This window comes from Bombus fervidus, chromosome 18 (assembly GCF_041682495.2).
Source record: "Bombus fervidus isolate BK054 chromosome 18, iyBomFerv1, whole genome shotgun sequence".
Classification (NCBI taxonomy): Eukaryota; Metazoa; Arthropoda; class Insecta; order Hymenoptera; family Apidae; genus Bombus; species Bombus fervidus.
The window spans coordinates 3,448,448-3,464,243 of record NC_091534.1 but is presented as its reverse complement, the minus strand read 5'-3'; the positions used below and the strand labels follow the sequence as shown (position 1 = coordinate 3,464,243).

Genomic DNA, 15,796 nt, shown 5'->3' with positions numbered 1-15,796 from the left:
TGAATAGCCAACATTTAAAATTCTAAAAGTTGTAGTAATATTTTAAATATGATTTTTATGAAGAAGCTTTATTCTCAATTATGTTAAAATTAAACTTGTATGTGAGACATCTAAACTTTTCATATTTAAAAGAAATTTAAAATCTTGTTAAGTAAAAAGACGACTCTTTTTCTATTACCAACATATTATCTTATTTAGCGGTTACTGAGGAGTTTATATTATATATATTGGTACGGATCACTGAACCGCTTTGTTCAATAAAGTGCGCGAAAAATTCAAGATAACTACATATTAAGATGTAAGCATAGCTTTTTTAATAGAGACTTGCTTGAAATTCTCCCTTAGAAAACAAAATATTTTTTAATAACCTTGCATGACTGAATGAAAACCTTTTAATTTATTGTGACTTTTAACGACGAAACTTAAAGTTTTCCAATAGCGTATTTCCTGTACTTTGAATTCTTATTCACTCCTTGCTATAGTACAGGCATCGAATTTTTGACCAATATATAGATGTATTTGGCATTTCAGATATGTGAACGTGATTTCAAATTTCGATTTTAAATTACTTTATTTTGAATTATATTGATATCGCTAAATATAAGGCCAGATTCATATGTAACACAACGGTTCAGTAATGTTCAATTATGTTGTATGTTCGTAACTTCAAGCCATTTGAAGTAAACGCCGCGTAATTCAAATTTCAACACTATGCATAGCGTATTCTATAACGAATAAATTAATTACTATGTACTTACATAAATAGTTTTAAGGCGGGGAATCTACTGGTTTAAAAGTTATGACTATGTAAAACTGAGCATACTTTGGCTAATTTACGACCATTTTTACACATTACTTTGACGTCATATTGCTTCTATCCATCATTCAGTTGGTCCGTACAGATGACCAATGTACTGAAATTTGTGGGAAATTACATAGTTTATACAAGTTCGCAAGTATTTACTAACATAACAGCCGGTCTCATGATACTGCTCTCATCTACTGAACTATAAACTATTTACTGAATTATAAATAGAAATCGATATAGCGAACAAATAAGTTGTAAAACACCTTGAAAATGCTCAGTTTTACAATCATAAACTTCTAACTAACAAGTTCCTTGCATTAAAACTTCGAAGTTTTATTAATATAAAAATTAGAATTGTCTTTTAATTGGCATTATTTAACGAATAGAAAACAGGATAACTAAGTATAATAAAAGAAAATGTAAGCTATGATGTTTAATTAAGTAACACTTAAAATACGAAAGAAAGTAAAAAATATACAGAAAAAATGTATTTGATTAGTTTAATATTATGTTTCTATTTACTAATTACTGTAGAAATAGTACTAAAAGTAAAATATTTTATCATTTCCTGATATATACATTTAATTTGACGGTACATACTAGCACACATTTTAATGTGTGTACGTCATTTTTAAAAAATTATAAAGCATATACATATAAGAGATAGGAATCAACTAATTTATATATGTACATAATTATATATATATATATGTGTGTGTGTGTGTGTGTTCATGTATTAAGCAAAAGTTACACGAACTACAGCTTTAATTTCTTTCCGACAAATTATACATTGATCGAAATTTGGTGAACAGTAATGGCAAGTTGCCAGATGTCCACAAGGTAGAAATGTAATAGTCGCTTCTCGTTCCGTGCAAACTTTACACAACCGAGTATCCTTCAACTTTTGATTTTTTCGCTCCAGAGCAGCTAAAATAATAAACAGTATACTGTTTAAATATAATATATAATAAAATTTATTATACGTATACGAATTTCATACAAATTAAAGAATGTATGATCTATCTGTGTTTTTATTTTTATTACTTACCAATTTCCTCAACGAGAGTCATCTCGTTTGTTTCTATTTTCTTATCGGATCCCTCATGATCCTCAACGGTACTTTCTATTGGTTTCTTAACTCCTTTTAGTCTCAAACGGCTACGTTCATATGCCGTCGGGTTTCGTACAGATATTGAAAATCGATGGTCATTAAAATCAAATGACTCTTGATGTTGTTGCTCTTGATAAGGCCAAGATCTATTTCTATTATTTCGTTTTGTCCGTAGAAATTTATCAGGATCTACTCCGATTGGTACATTATTACAATGTTCATTGCGAACAAATTTGCACTCTGGAGAATACATCTGATGAATTTGCATGGGAGTATGACCCTCTGACCAGTGACTTATCACCAATTGACATTCAAAACAACGGACTATATCCGTTTCTCCCGTATAGTACAGTCCTGCAGCTGCAAGACTGACAGGGTCAATGAAAGATACAGGCCAGTTTAGAAAACTCGCACGTCTTGCTGCTTCAAAACGAAAATCATCATAATTTTCTTGAATGCCACGCGACGTGGATGGAACCGGCGGAATTGGATGATCCGGCGGCATTTGTATTGGGAATGTTGGTGGCATTGACGACGTCGACGGCATCGGTGATGTTAAATCATCCACCCTGGCTGAAGATGCAGAGGATGTTAAATCAACCACAATTACTTGACATTCGGCTAAATCATCCGCCGAATTTGAATCAACCGACGAAGTTGAACCAACCGACGAAGTTGGATCAACCGATGGGTTGGAATCATCTGACAATGTCGAAGGAGTAGGCAGTGATTCTTCATGTTCCGAAGATTCTGAATTTTGTTCCCTCAAATATCGCGATTTCATTATAGGAATCATTTTATCCAAATAGTTACTCGAAGAGTATTGAAACCTAAAAAAAAAGAAAAAGAAAAAAAAGAAATTAAAATATCTAGTAATTGTAACAAGCCGATATTATCGAAGTAATCTCAGTTCCGTGTGTTTTAGCGCAAAAGTTAAACATTGTCTTTGAAGAATTACAGCGATTTTATTTGATATTTGAAGCGTTTAAAGGATTTTTTTCTATACAATCTACATAAATTCTTTCGCTACGATATTTTGACTTACAAATGGTAAAACGTTTTTAGTTAACTTATTTTCGAGAAATATTATACGTGTACAGTTGATCAAACAAAAATATATTACAGACAAAACTTACGAATATGAGATGTTCACGTACCGCTACAACAGCTCACCAACTCTTCAAATGGAATCTTGACAAAGATGTAATATCCTGTTCTTGTATATTTTCAGTTCAACAATATCGTATTTTTAAATTTACTAATACTGCACTATCGTACGAACGAACCATACAAACTCATCCGCTATTAGACTAATACTGAACCTTGCTGCTATTTCCTACAAATCTTATCCCTACCATCCCACTATAAGGTACTGTGCAGAGTGCGTAAGTTGTCGACCAATCAAACGTCATTGATGCTCCGCCCCTTACGTATCGTACTGTACTGTACTGTATTATCATTGGTTGAATAAGCCAGGGCCGCTAGATACAGCGAGAGAATGTATCTCTTACTTACTTTCGGAAACGATGCCGCTTTTCAATGAATTCTTATTTGCTCCGTTTTTACTTGGCAATATTAATACGTTGTTTAAAAGTAGTTAAAAAGTAAAAACTGCTATGGAATTTCCATATCGTTATGTTTCAGATTTCTCATTTTCGTCAACATTTAATCGATACATTGCTTCATCGTTCTGGTGTCCACGGTCCTATTTCAAGGATCGAAAACAACACTTTAACTAATTGTATACCTGGGTATACGTGACTACAAAGTTTAGTGGAAGGATAATTACCGTCGTAAACAGTATTGTCTAAAATCTCAAGTAATTATTCCGTGTTTAATTTTAATAAATAACACTAGAGTATACACGGCCTCGGTATTAATCACCGCGGATTATAATAAAATTATTTTTACAAATAAGTACGCAATTTGTTTAATATGTGAAACATCTCACACAGGATTTCTGCAGGAAAATTCAACCGTTTGTAACAATTTATAAATTTATTTTGAGATAAAGTTCTCTCGCCATGCGAATAATAAGACGCTGTAGCATTATGTTGTATTATATTTTATCTATCATATCATATTATATATATATATATCGCAATCATATATCGTCTTTGTCACTTTTCGCAAATATCCCTTACGTTTGGCAACAATATACAATATCGACGAAGTAAAACCATTAAAATCGACGATGCCTATGTTTTGTTACACGCAATCCTGAAATTCCTAAAATGACTGATCATTCTCATTATTGAATGTCTCTAGCAGGTGTTTATATTCGTGTTCAATGTAGCGGCGTATCTACGGTATCCCTTTGCTCTCTTTTCGCTTGTTTCTTCTTTAATTTTCTTTATTTTTCTCTAGCATTTTGCATTTTGTGCGTGTTAGGCACCAAAGTTTCTTAGGGCCACAAGTGAACGTTCTAAATTTTCCATTTTTGTTCTATCTTGCTGTACGTTTCTATTTACTAAGAAAACAGCAAGTAGAATTTCAAAAGAAAAATCTTTCTATTTATAACGGTATTATAATAACGGGTGCGTTTCTTATTGCCTTTATCTCTCTTGAGAAAATTCACCTATTATTCTAAACATTCTATGTTTGTATGGAACCTTCAATAGACTAAATGACTTTTTCTTCAATACAATCGAGTGAAAAAATATGTTTTCTAAAGGCGACGAATGAGCTGGTAATTTTATTTTCCTGCCTGTTCTGTCCGTATGTCTTGATGGAAACCTCTTTATGACTAACATGCGGCGAGCCTCTATTGTCTACTACATAGAGAAATTTCAAGACCTCTAACAAAATATTTTCATCAATTTCGAAGCGATACGAAACTTTTATACTTTTGTACTTTGAAAAAATATATATTATTATTATACTTTGAAAAGTAAAATATTCCCTATAACTCCTATTACTATTTATTAAAATTGGTTTCCTTCACAGGACTTTTCAGATCTGTGTATAGAACTATGACTACGATTACGAAACAAGTTCTTCTGCTCTTTTCTTCTCCTATCAAAATGTAACTTCCCTAATCAGAATAATAAATATATATCCATTAGAAATAGATAAGGATACATCGAATATCGTTCTCTCTCTCTCTCTTTTATTTTCACTGTCTCTTATTAGAATTCTGTAATCCATACCAGGGTCGGTGTGACCGTATGTCATAAATTATCCACGAAAATCCTCACGTTTTTGTTCCTTCAGATACAACAAATATTACAACATAATTGTAAAAGAAGTCGTTGCAATGAAAATACAATTGTTGAAAAATTGTAGTCTACTAGAATCAAAGCGTTTTGTCAAAAGAGCTCTTGACACTGGATACAAAAAACTTCGCTTAAAGGGAGAAAACGCAATCAGCTTTATTAATAATTAATGAGCTCCTCTAACCCGTATGTTATTGCTTTTTGGATTCCTCTAATATTTTGCTCTAATAATTAGTTTTTGGCTACTTTTGCTTGTCCTTGCTGTCAAATACTCTAGTAACCTGTAATATAGTATATAGTAATTATATATCTTCATACCTACTATTATACCTTGAGCCTTATATTTTATTAAATTGCCTTTATCTTTGATTACCATAATGTTCTGTTTTCAATATGATACTGACCTGCACCTTTTTGTTGCATATATTTTCCATCATTGTTTTACTATGCTACTCTTTGTATATACTCTAATCTTTCTTTACCGAAACTCTATTCTTCCTCTTATAAATCCTTTTCTCTCGGACATTTTTTTATTAATCTCACCTCGTTGCATTTTCCTGATTTTCTCCTCGTATTTCTCTGTCCTTTGCCCCGCATTTACTCTTATCTTTTCTCTCCTTAGCTCCTCGAATACAATGTAACGCAACGTCGATTTACATATTTAGACGCAAACATTAGTTAAGATGCGATGCATCTGTTTATCTACGATCTCGAACCGTCGGCTGCACATCGGTCAACTTCGGCAAATTTCGCCGCTTCGCGAGATAATCGATTATCTCGATAGTTTAGACCACTACGTGTTCAAAAATCTAAAATTCAGCAATGGAATAGGAAGCACGCAATGGTACACGACCCGTTGACGGTCGATCCGTTTTGTTTTTAATCACGTTGACCAGTCAAATCTTTCTATTGAAACGAATTCTTCGTTTCATTTCGTTTTCAATCACGCAAACTAGTCAAATCGTTCCTTTCAAACCAATCCTTTTCTCCAATGCTCCGCATATTTATCATTGTCATACCTGTCTTTTTCGTTGTATTTAATCGTTTCTCCACAAACTAATCGATGGAACCGATGAAAATGGGCAGCCTTTTTACGAAATTGTTTCTGGAAGTTGTTTCTTTGCATATTGTTCATAAGAAATGGACCTCAGCTGTTAACGGTCATTAATATATTTCGGCACCGCAGCCGTTGATGTTAGGAGCCGGAGAGTCAAAAGTCAAGAGTCCTTAATAGAGAGTTATAGTACACACTATTGCGTTAAGTTCACGTTGAATAATCATCGTTTTTTGTTTAATCCAGTGTAATAAATCCATCCATCAATACATTATCATACAGGATAGAAATCATTGGAAGTTCTGATTTCTAATATTTTTGAATAAAGAAATTTCTTCCGCATGGTCACAGTGCTCTACAGTTTCGTTTTTCAATACAGAGCTTCAATTCGTGTTTCCGCCGCAGGAAACATTCTTCTCCGAATTCGTTTGCGGTCATAAGTCTATTTTCATTGCAAAATGAAAACTTGTGAAATTATAAAAATGTCTTCTTCCAGAGATGCGTATCCGTTTGTTGTGTATCACCGCGTATCATCGTCGTGCATCATTGTTGCGAATCACCGCTGCATACATGCGCATCATTACTTTGATGTGACGACGAAAAAAAAAAAAAAAAAAAAAAAAATCTGCAAATGGAGCGTTCGGATCCGTTGCGTGTCTGTGTATCGTGTCGGAATTGCACATCAACTTGGATGGGCAAAAGCATCGTTGCGTACATATCAAAATGTGGTCCAAAGATACAGAACGAACTGGTCGGTCATGTGTTTATTTTATGTTGTCACAAAAGCTCGTGAAGATATAGAAGGGCGATGTAACAATGTGGTAGAGAAACAAAACAAGTTTGTTACGACAGTTCGCGGAGAGACGCGGTCGGGAGGAAAACGGGTCAGCGAGAAGCGTAAATTCCCGCTACGATTCGTATAATCGACGCCGCGAAATAATCCGTCCACTTGTTTCGATTAAGATAATAGGGGTGGTTCAATGAATTTAACACTGTGTTAACAGTGTGTTAACTGTGTTAACAGTTATTTTTAACAATAAATTAAATAATAATAGAAGCGTCACAAATTGTTTCGTGATAGATATAGTTAATGATTTACAGAAATTCGACTCGACTTTTGATATTTTTCCATATTCGTTAGACTAGCGATTTTATTCGTCAGGGCTCGCGATGTATGCAGTATGAATTTTCAAATGAGACTAACTGCCCTTGGATAAATTCCTTGTCCTCTCGGGGAGACGACCACCACCGCGCTCGGATCACACCACTGCTATATATATATATGTCGGAGATGAAAGGACAACGGGGCCACCCGTTGGAATTACTTGGAAAAACCTCAATAGCATTCACGAAATAACCCAAACACAGCCATTCGAAACTTGAGACAATGAGCTTGGACTCGAGGCGACGACCGGTCGCCGAATGTAGCCACGGCCACGGGATGAACGTTCCACCTAACAGAGATACGAAGTTACATAGCTTTCCTTTAAAGAATTGGCTGTACCGGCACTTGACAATAAAACATTCCAGCGGCCACACACAGACCCCATTCTTTGGGTAAGATGGTCGCCAGATGCCGACGCATCATTCGCAGTTTATGTTCAGATAGCCTGAGGAACCGTTACAAATCTTAGGATCTGGTTAACTAAAGTCCTTTAGATTGGCAAACAGTCTTTATTATATCAGCCCGTATATCTGTCACCTATTGCGGCAAGATACGGAAGATCTGCTTTCCTCACGTACGACGTTTCCCGCTAGGAACCCTCTCTCGAGAGCGGCTAGCATCCTTTTCTAACCGCCAACATGGAGATTAACCAATTAACAGCAACGTCTATTTCCCTCACCCTCCGAGCGGAGGCTTTCTTTGACGAATCCGATGACCTCGTGCCCTTAGGCACATCCCACCATAGTTTTCCTCTGCAGCGTCGTTGCGACGGAAAGTCATTCTTTTTCTTACAGTCGCATTAGTTAGATACCTAGTATGTTTGTACGATCAGTGAATAATCTACGTCTTAGTAGAGAGTTAATCAAGCGATCCTTGTATCACGAGGAGTAAGTCGAGTTCGACTTGGACTTTGAAGTAAAGTAGATCAGTTATCCCGTGGGCCGTGGATTCGCTATATCGACCCCACGATCGTTGTCATTATCGTTCGAGTATCGAGACCGGTAGTTTATCTTGCATTTGTGACAATAAAAGATATCATCGATTGTACACCGACGATGAGCGACCCTGGCGCAGATTCTTTACACGCCCCAAACCCAAGTGTTAACCCTAACCCGACATATATATATAGCGCAATCATATATTGTCTTTGGAACTTATATATATACATATGTCGGAGATGAGAGGACAACGGGACCCCCTGTTGGAATCACTCGGAAAAACACGAATGTTTTAGCAATTACGAAACAACCTAAACACAGTTATTCGAAATTTGAGACAAAGAGCTTGGGCTAGAGGAGACGGCCGGTCGCCGATCGTAGCCACGGACATGGGATGAACGTTCCACCTAGCAGAGACGAGGAATTGCATAGCTCGCCTTTAATGAATCGGCCGTACCGATACTTGACAATAAACACCCTAACGGCCCCGTAGTTAGCCACATAAGGGTGGTCGCCAGAGGTTGATGCATCATAAACAGTATGTTCAGGTAGTCTGAGGAGCCGCTGTAAATCTTAGGATTAAGTTAACTAATATCCCTCAGATTAGCAGGCGGCCTTTGTTCTATCAGCCCGTATACCTGTCGCCCCTTATACTCGATTGTATTGAAGAAAAAGTCATTTAGGCTATTGAAGGTTCCATACAAACATAGAATGTTTAGAATAATAGGTGAATTTTCTCAGGAGAGATAAAGGCAATAAGAAACGCACCCGTTATTATAATACCGTTATAAATAGAAAGATTTTTCTTTTGAAATTCTACTTGCTGTTTTCTTAGTAAATAGAAACGTACAGCAAGATAGAACAAAAATGGAAAATTTAGAACGTTCACTTGTGGCCCTAAGAAACTTTGGTGCCTAACACGCACAAAATGCAAAATGCTAGAGAAAAATAAAGAAAATTAAAGAAGAAACAAGCGAAAAGAGAGCAAAGGGATACCGTAGATACGCCGCTACATTGAACACGAATATAAACACCTGCTAGAGACATTCAATAATGAGAATGATCAGTCATTTTAGGAATTTCAGGATTGCGTGTAACAAAACATAGGCATCGTCGATTTTAATGGTTTTACTTCGTCGATATTGTATATTGTTGCCAAACGTAAGGGATATTTGCGAAAAGTGACAAAGACGATATATGATTGCGATATATATATATAATATGATATGATAGATAAAATATAATACAACATAATGCTACAGCGTCTTATTATTCGCATGGCGAGAGAACTTTATCTCAAAATAAATTTATAAATTGTTACAAACGGTTGAATTTTCCTGCAGAAATCCTGTGTGAGATGTTTCACATATTAAACAAATTGCGTACTTATTTGTAAAAATAATTTTATTATAATCCGCGGTGATTAATACCGAGGCCGTGTATACTCTAGTGTTATTTATTAAAATTAAACACGGAATAATTACTTGAGATTTTAGACAATACTGTTTACGACGGTAATTATCCTTCCACTAAACTTTGTAGTCACGTATACCCAGGTATACAATTAGTTAAAGTGTTGTTTTCGATCCTTGAAATAGGACCGTGGACACCAGAACGATGAAGCAATGTATCGATTAAATGTTGACGAAAATGAGAAATCTGAAACATAACGATATGGAAATTCCATAGCAGTTTTTACTTTTTAACTACTTTTAAACAACGTATTAATATTGCCAAGTAAAAACGGAGCAAATAAGAATTCATTGAAAAGCGGCATCGTTTCCGAAAGTAAGTAAGAGATACATTCTCTCGCTGTATCTAGCGGCCCTGGCTTATTCAACCAATGATAATACAGTACAGTACAGTACGATACGTAAGGGGCGGAGCATCAATGACGTTTGATTGGTCGACAACTTACGCACTCTGCACAGTACCTTATAGTGGGATGGTAGGGATAAGATTTGTAGGAAATAGCAGCAAGGTTCAGTATTAGTCTAATAGCGGATGAGTTTGTATGGTTCGTTCGTACGATAGTGCAGTATTAGTAAATTTAAAAATACGATATTGTTGAACTGAAAATATACAAGAACAGGATATTACATCTTTGTCAAGATTCCATTTGAAGAGTTGGTGAGCTGTTGTAGCGGTACGTGAACATCTCATATTCGTAAGTTTTGTCTGTAATATATTTTTGTTTGATCAACTGTACACGTATAATATTTCTCGAAAATAAGTTAACTAAAAACGTTTTACCATTTGTAAGTCAAAATATCGTAGCGAAAGAATTTATGTAGATTGTATAGAAAAAAATCCTTTAAACGCTTCAAATATCAAATAAAATCGCTGTAATTCTTCAAAGACAATGTTTAACTTTTGCGCTAAAACACACGGAACTGAGATTACTTCGATAATATCGGCTTGTTACAATTACTAGATATTTTAATTTCTTTTTTTTCTTTTTCTTTTTTTTTAGGTTTCAATACTCTTCGAGTAACTATTTGGATAAAATGATTCCTATAATGAAATCGCGATATTTGAGGGAACAAAATTCAGAATCTTCGGAACATGAAGAATCACTGCCTACTCCTTCGACATTGTCAGATGATTCCAACCCATCGGTTGATCCAACTTCGTCGGTTGGTTCAACTTCGTCGGTTGATTCAAATTCGGCGGATGATTTAGCCGAATGTCAAGTAATTGTGGTTGATTTAACATCCTCTGCATCTTCAGCCAGGGTGGATGATTTAACATCACCGATGCCGTCGACGTCGTCAATGCCACCAACATTCCCAATACAAATGCCGCCGGATCATCCAATTCCGCCGGTTCCATCCACGTCGCGTGGCATTCAAGAAAATTATGATGATTTTCGTTTTGAAGCAGCAAGACGTGCGAGTTTTCTAAACTGGCCTGTATCTTTCATTGACCCTGTCAGTCTTGCAGCTGCAGGACTGTACTATACGGGAGAAACGGATATAGTCCGTTGTTTTGAATGTCAATTGGTGATAAGTCACTGGTCAGAGGGTCATACTCCCATGCAAATTCATCAGATGTATTCTCCAGAGTGCAAATTTGTTCGCAATGAACATTGTAATAATGTACCAATCGGAGTAGATCCTGATAAATTTCTACGGACAAAACGAAATAATAGAAATAGATCTTGGCCTTATCAAGAGCAACAACATCAAGAGTCATTTGATTTTAATGACCATCGATTTTCAATATCTGTACGAAACCCGACGGCATATGAACGTAGCCGTTTGAGACTAAAAGGAGTTAAGAAACCAATAGAAAGTACCGTTGAGGATCATGAGGGATCCGATAAGAAAATAGAAACAAACGAGATGACTCTCGTTGAGGAAATTGGTAAGTAATAAAAATAAAAACACAGATAGATCATACATTCTTTAATTTGTATGAAATTCGTATACGTATAATAAATTTTATTATATATTATATTTAAACAGTATACTGTTTATTATTTTAGCTGCTCTGGAGCGAAAAAATCAAAAGTTGAAGGATACTCGGTTGTGTAAAGTTTGCACGGAACGAGAAGCGACTATTACATTTCTACCTTGTGGACATCTGGCAACTTGCCATTACTGTTCACCAAATTTCGATCAATGTATAATTTGTCGGAAAGAAATTAAAGCTGTAGTTCGTGTAACTTTTGCTTAATACATGAACACACACACACACACACATATATATATATATAATTATGTACATATATAAATTAGTTGATTCCTATCTCTTATATGTATATGCTTTATAATTTTTTAAAAATGACGTACACACATTAAAATGTGTGCTAGTATGTACCGTCAAATTAAATGTATATATCAGGAAATGATAAAATATTTTACTTTTAGTACTATTTCTACAGTAATTAGTAAATAGAAACATAATATTAAACTAATCAAATACATTTTTTCTGTATATTTTTTACTTTCTTTCGTATTTTAAGTGTTACTTAATTAAACATCATAGCTTACATTTTCTTTTATTATACTTAGTTATCCTGTTTTCTATTCGTTAAATAATGCCAATTAAAAGACAATTCTAATTTTTATATTAATAAAACTTCGAAGTTTTAATGCAAGGAACTTGTTAGTTAGAAGTTTATGATTGTAAAACTGAGCATTTTCAAGGTGTTTTACAACTTATTTGTTCGCTATATCGATTTCTATTTATAATTCAGTAAATAGTTTATAGTTCAGTAGATGAGAGCAGTATCATGAGACCGGCTGTTATGTTAGTAAATACTTGCGAACTTGTATAAACTATGTAATTTCCCACAAATTTCAGTACATTGGTCATCTGTACGGACCAACTGAATGATGGATAGAAGCAATATGACGTCAAAGTAATGTGTAAAAATGGTCGTAAATTAGCCAAAGTATGCTCAGTTTTACATAGTCATAACTTTTAAACCAGTAGATTCCCCGCCTTAAAACTATTTATGTAAGTACATAGTAATTAATTTATTCGTTATAGAATACGCTATGCATAGTGTTGAAATTTGAATTACGCGGCGTTTACTTCAAATGGCTTGAAGTTACGAACATACAACATAATTGAACATTACTGAACCGTTGTGTTACATATGAATCTGGCCTTATATTTAGCGATATCAATATAATTCAAAATAAAGTAATTTAAAATCGAAATTTGAAATCACGTTCACATATCTGAAATGCCAAATACATCTATATATTGGTCAAAAATTCGATGCCTGTACTATAGCAAGGAGTGAATAAGAATTCAAAGTACAGGAAATACGCTATTGGAAAACTTTAAGTTTCGTCGTTAAAAGTCACAATAAATTAAAAGGTTTTCATTCAGTCATGCAAGGTTATTAAAAAATATTTTGTTTTCTAAGGGAGAATTTCAAGCAAGTCTCTATTAAAAAAGCTATGCTTACATCTTAATATGTAGTTATCTTGAATTTTTCGCGCACTTTATTGAACAAAGCGGTTCAGTGATCCGTACCAATATATATAATATAAACTCCTCAGTAACCGCTAAATAAGATAATATGTTGGTAATAGAAAAAGAGTCGTCTTTTTACTTAACAAGATTTTAAATTTCTTTTAAATATGAAAAGTTTAGATGTCTCACATACAAGTTTAATTTTAACATAATTGAGAATAAAGCTTCTTCATAAAAATCATATTTAAAATATTACTACAACTTTTAGAATTTTAAATGTTGGCTATTCATTCGAAAATACGTTTTTGAAAAATTGTTAGTATAAATTGGATCTACAAGAACATAAAATAATTAAGAATAGCAAGCAATTATATATAATGGATGCTTGTAATCTTATGAATAAAAAAAAAGAACAGTCGGTTCTGTACGCTTTATTTCCGGAAATGAGTAACCTATGTTGTGCAATTTGCGAAACTGATTTTCTTGAAGTTCATGATCCATCGGCAAAATCACATTTTTATTGGCAAACAATGAAATGCCGGTAAGTCAAGGGCAAATTCTGCCCTTTCAAAAACTTTCTATTCCATAATACTATCATAATGATCTTAATGATCTTTATATTTTACTAACAATAAAATTTTAGATTACTTATTCATTTAATATCTGACGTTATTGCTTCGCCAGTAATGGGTACAGAAAGATATATATTTGTTATAACGCATAAACAATTTTCTGAAACTGGTAGATTGGACAAAATTTTGAGAAATTTTAAACTAGTGGTATATTCACGATACAAATCTTTATTGACTCTAAATATATTATTTCAATGATAAACTGGTTTTTATTTCTGTCAGTATCGAGGATTAAGATCAGTTACTACAGAAGTTTATAAAAGTTGTCTTAGGTATACGATACAAACTAAGATAGCTCCTTTGTGGAATAAAGTTGATGATTATTTTGTTCAAGGAAAACATTTTTATAACTTTATAGAAGGAACTAGAGCATTAAAATTAGATATACTTATAGGGGGTAATGGAAAATCTAATTTTGTTCTTTGTATAACTGATATTAAAATCATATGAAATATGTTAACATTAAAAAGTTTCTAGAAAGGAAAATGTGTTTGCAACTTCATGCAGAAATACTTAAAATTCCATATATAAAACTTGAAGACTATCTTTCACCATCTATATTATCACATTTTTTAGCAGACCCTAAAGGATACGTTGATTTATCTCGTTATAATCTTCCATTTGTACATGTGTTACCAAGGTAACTAATTTATTTCATTTAGTGGAATATATATGGAATATATATGTATATTTGGTTTAAAATAAAATTTTCTAATTTTTGTAGTACAAAAAAAGGCAAAGTATTATCTGTATCTAAAGAACTTCCAGCAAAATGTGCTTTCAAAGATTATGACCAATTACGTAGACACTGGAAAAATATGGTATAAACGACAATATCTATGTTTATTCGTCTTGCAATTTCCCTTCAAATATAATTTTTGTATATAAATATGTATAACGTTTTAGTATGGATATTATTTACCAAAGAATAAAGATGGAATTTTATTTTATGAAATTAAATTTTCAATTTCCAAATCTAAAGCTTTTACATATCCTCAAATGTGTCTAGCAAGTAGTCCATTAGAAATTATTCCAAATAGAGAAAAAGAATCTACAATTACACACTTTTTATCTGATATGCTAATGAAATTACCTGGAGTTTGTGGTAAACGGCTACAGATATCCAAAGATACTCCATTTGATAGTACGGTGAGTTACACAGAAATAAAATCTATTCTCCATTATAAACAGAAACCTTTAAGTATAAAATCAAGTAATGCATCATCAAAGGACAGAGGATTAAGTACGTATCTGAAGGAAAAGAGTAATATTATCTCACAATTAGAATTTTCCGATAAATATGTAGATGGATTGACAAAAGATGTGAATACTGCTACAGCATTAAGAACGCAATTAACTAAAATTCATCAAATTCGTAATGTACAATTTCATGAAAATGTGAGAGCAAAATTAAACAACAAGCATGTGAAAGAAGATCAAAGTGGTACTAAGATAATAATATACCTTTACAAATATACCTAAAGATTGTAATTGCTTGAATTATAAAATAAATTTCATAGGTATTCAATGTTTAAATGCTATGCAAAATTCATTTGTACATTATGTGGAAAATAATTTTATCACAGATAATGCATCAAGATACCCAAATTTTACTGTATCAAAGGAAAGAACAATTTCTACGTACTTTAAAATTCAAAAGATGAATTCTTATGCCAAGGCAAAAGTGATATCTTCTTCTACATTTTCTTTCTAAGATATATTTTATCTTTCATTGTTTATGCTTCGCTTATAAACTTTTCTATTTAAAAATAGCTACCGGAAGAAAAAGATCAAAGACAAAAACATTTGACGCTAAAGGAGAAACTATCAAAAGCTAAATCTGATAAAGGTAGCAGCTCATATTTATCAGTATACACATATTTATGTTTCTAAATTCAGTATGATTAAGTTAAAGTTGCATATAATTATTCTCTAATTTAT

At 33.4% G+C, this 15,796-nt stretch overlaps 1 protein-coding gene across 1 annotated transcript; it reads left to right on the top strand.

The window, feature by feature from the left end:
• Window positions 1–13,513: 13,513 nt before the first annotated feature.
• LOC139996465 (uncharacterized protein C18orf63-like) lies at window positions 13,514–14,682 on the top strand. The gene is made up of 5 exons (XM_072020837.2): window positions 13,514–13,764; window positions 13,867–14,002; window positions 14,078–14,252; window positions 14,333–14,495; window positions 14,580–14,682. Exons 1-5 carry the CDS (start codon window positions 13,601–13,603, stop codon window positions 14,680–14,682), a joined length of 741 nt encoding a protein of 246 aa, XP_071876938.1. The 5' UTR covers window positions 13,514–13,600.
• Window positions 14,683–15,796: the final 1,114 nt, after the last annotated feature.

Bases quoted from the DNA above. Each gene is read 5' to 3' on its own strand.
- LOC139996465 (XM_072020837.2), top strand. From the start codon at position 13,601: ATGGATGCTTGTAATCTTATGAATAAAAAAAAAGAACAGTCGGTTCTG. The intron at 13,765-13,866 runs GTAAGTCAAGGG...ATAAAATTTTAG, and splicing joins TGGCAAACAATGAAATGCCG to ATTACTTATTCATTTAATAT. The intron at 14,496-14,579 runs GTAACTAATTTA...TAATTTTTGTAG, and splicing joins TTTGTACATGTGTTACCAAG to TACAAAAAAAGGCAAAGTAT.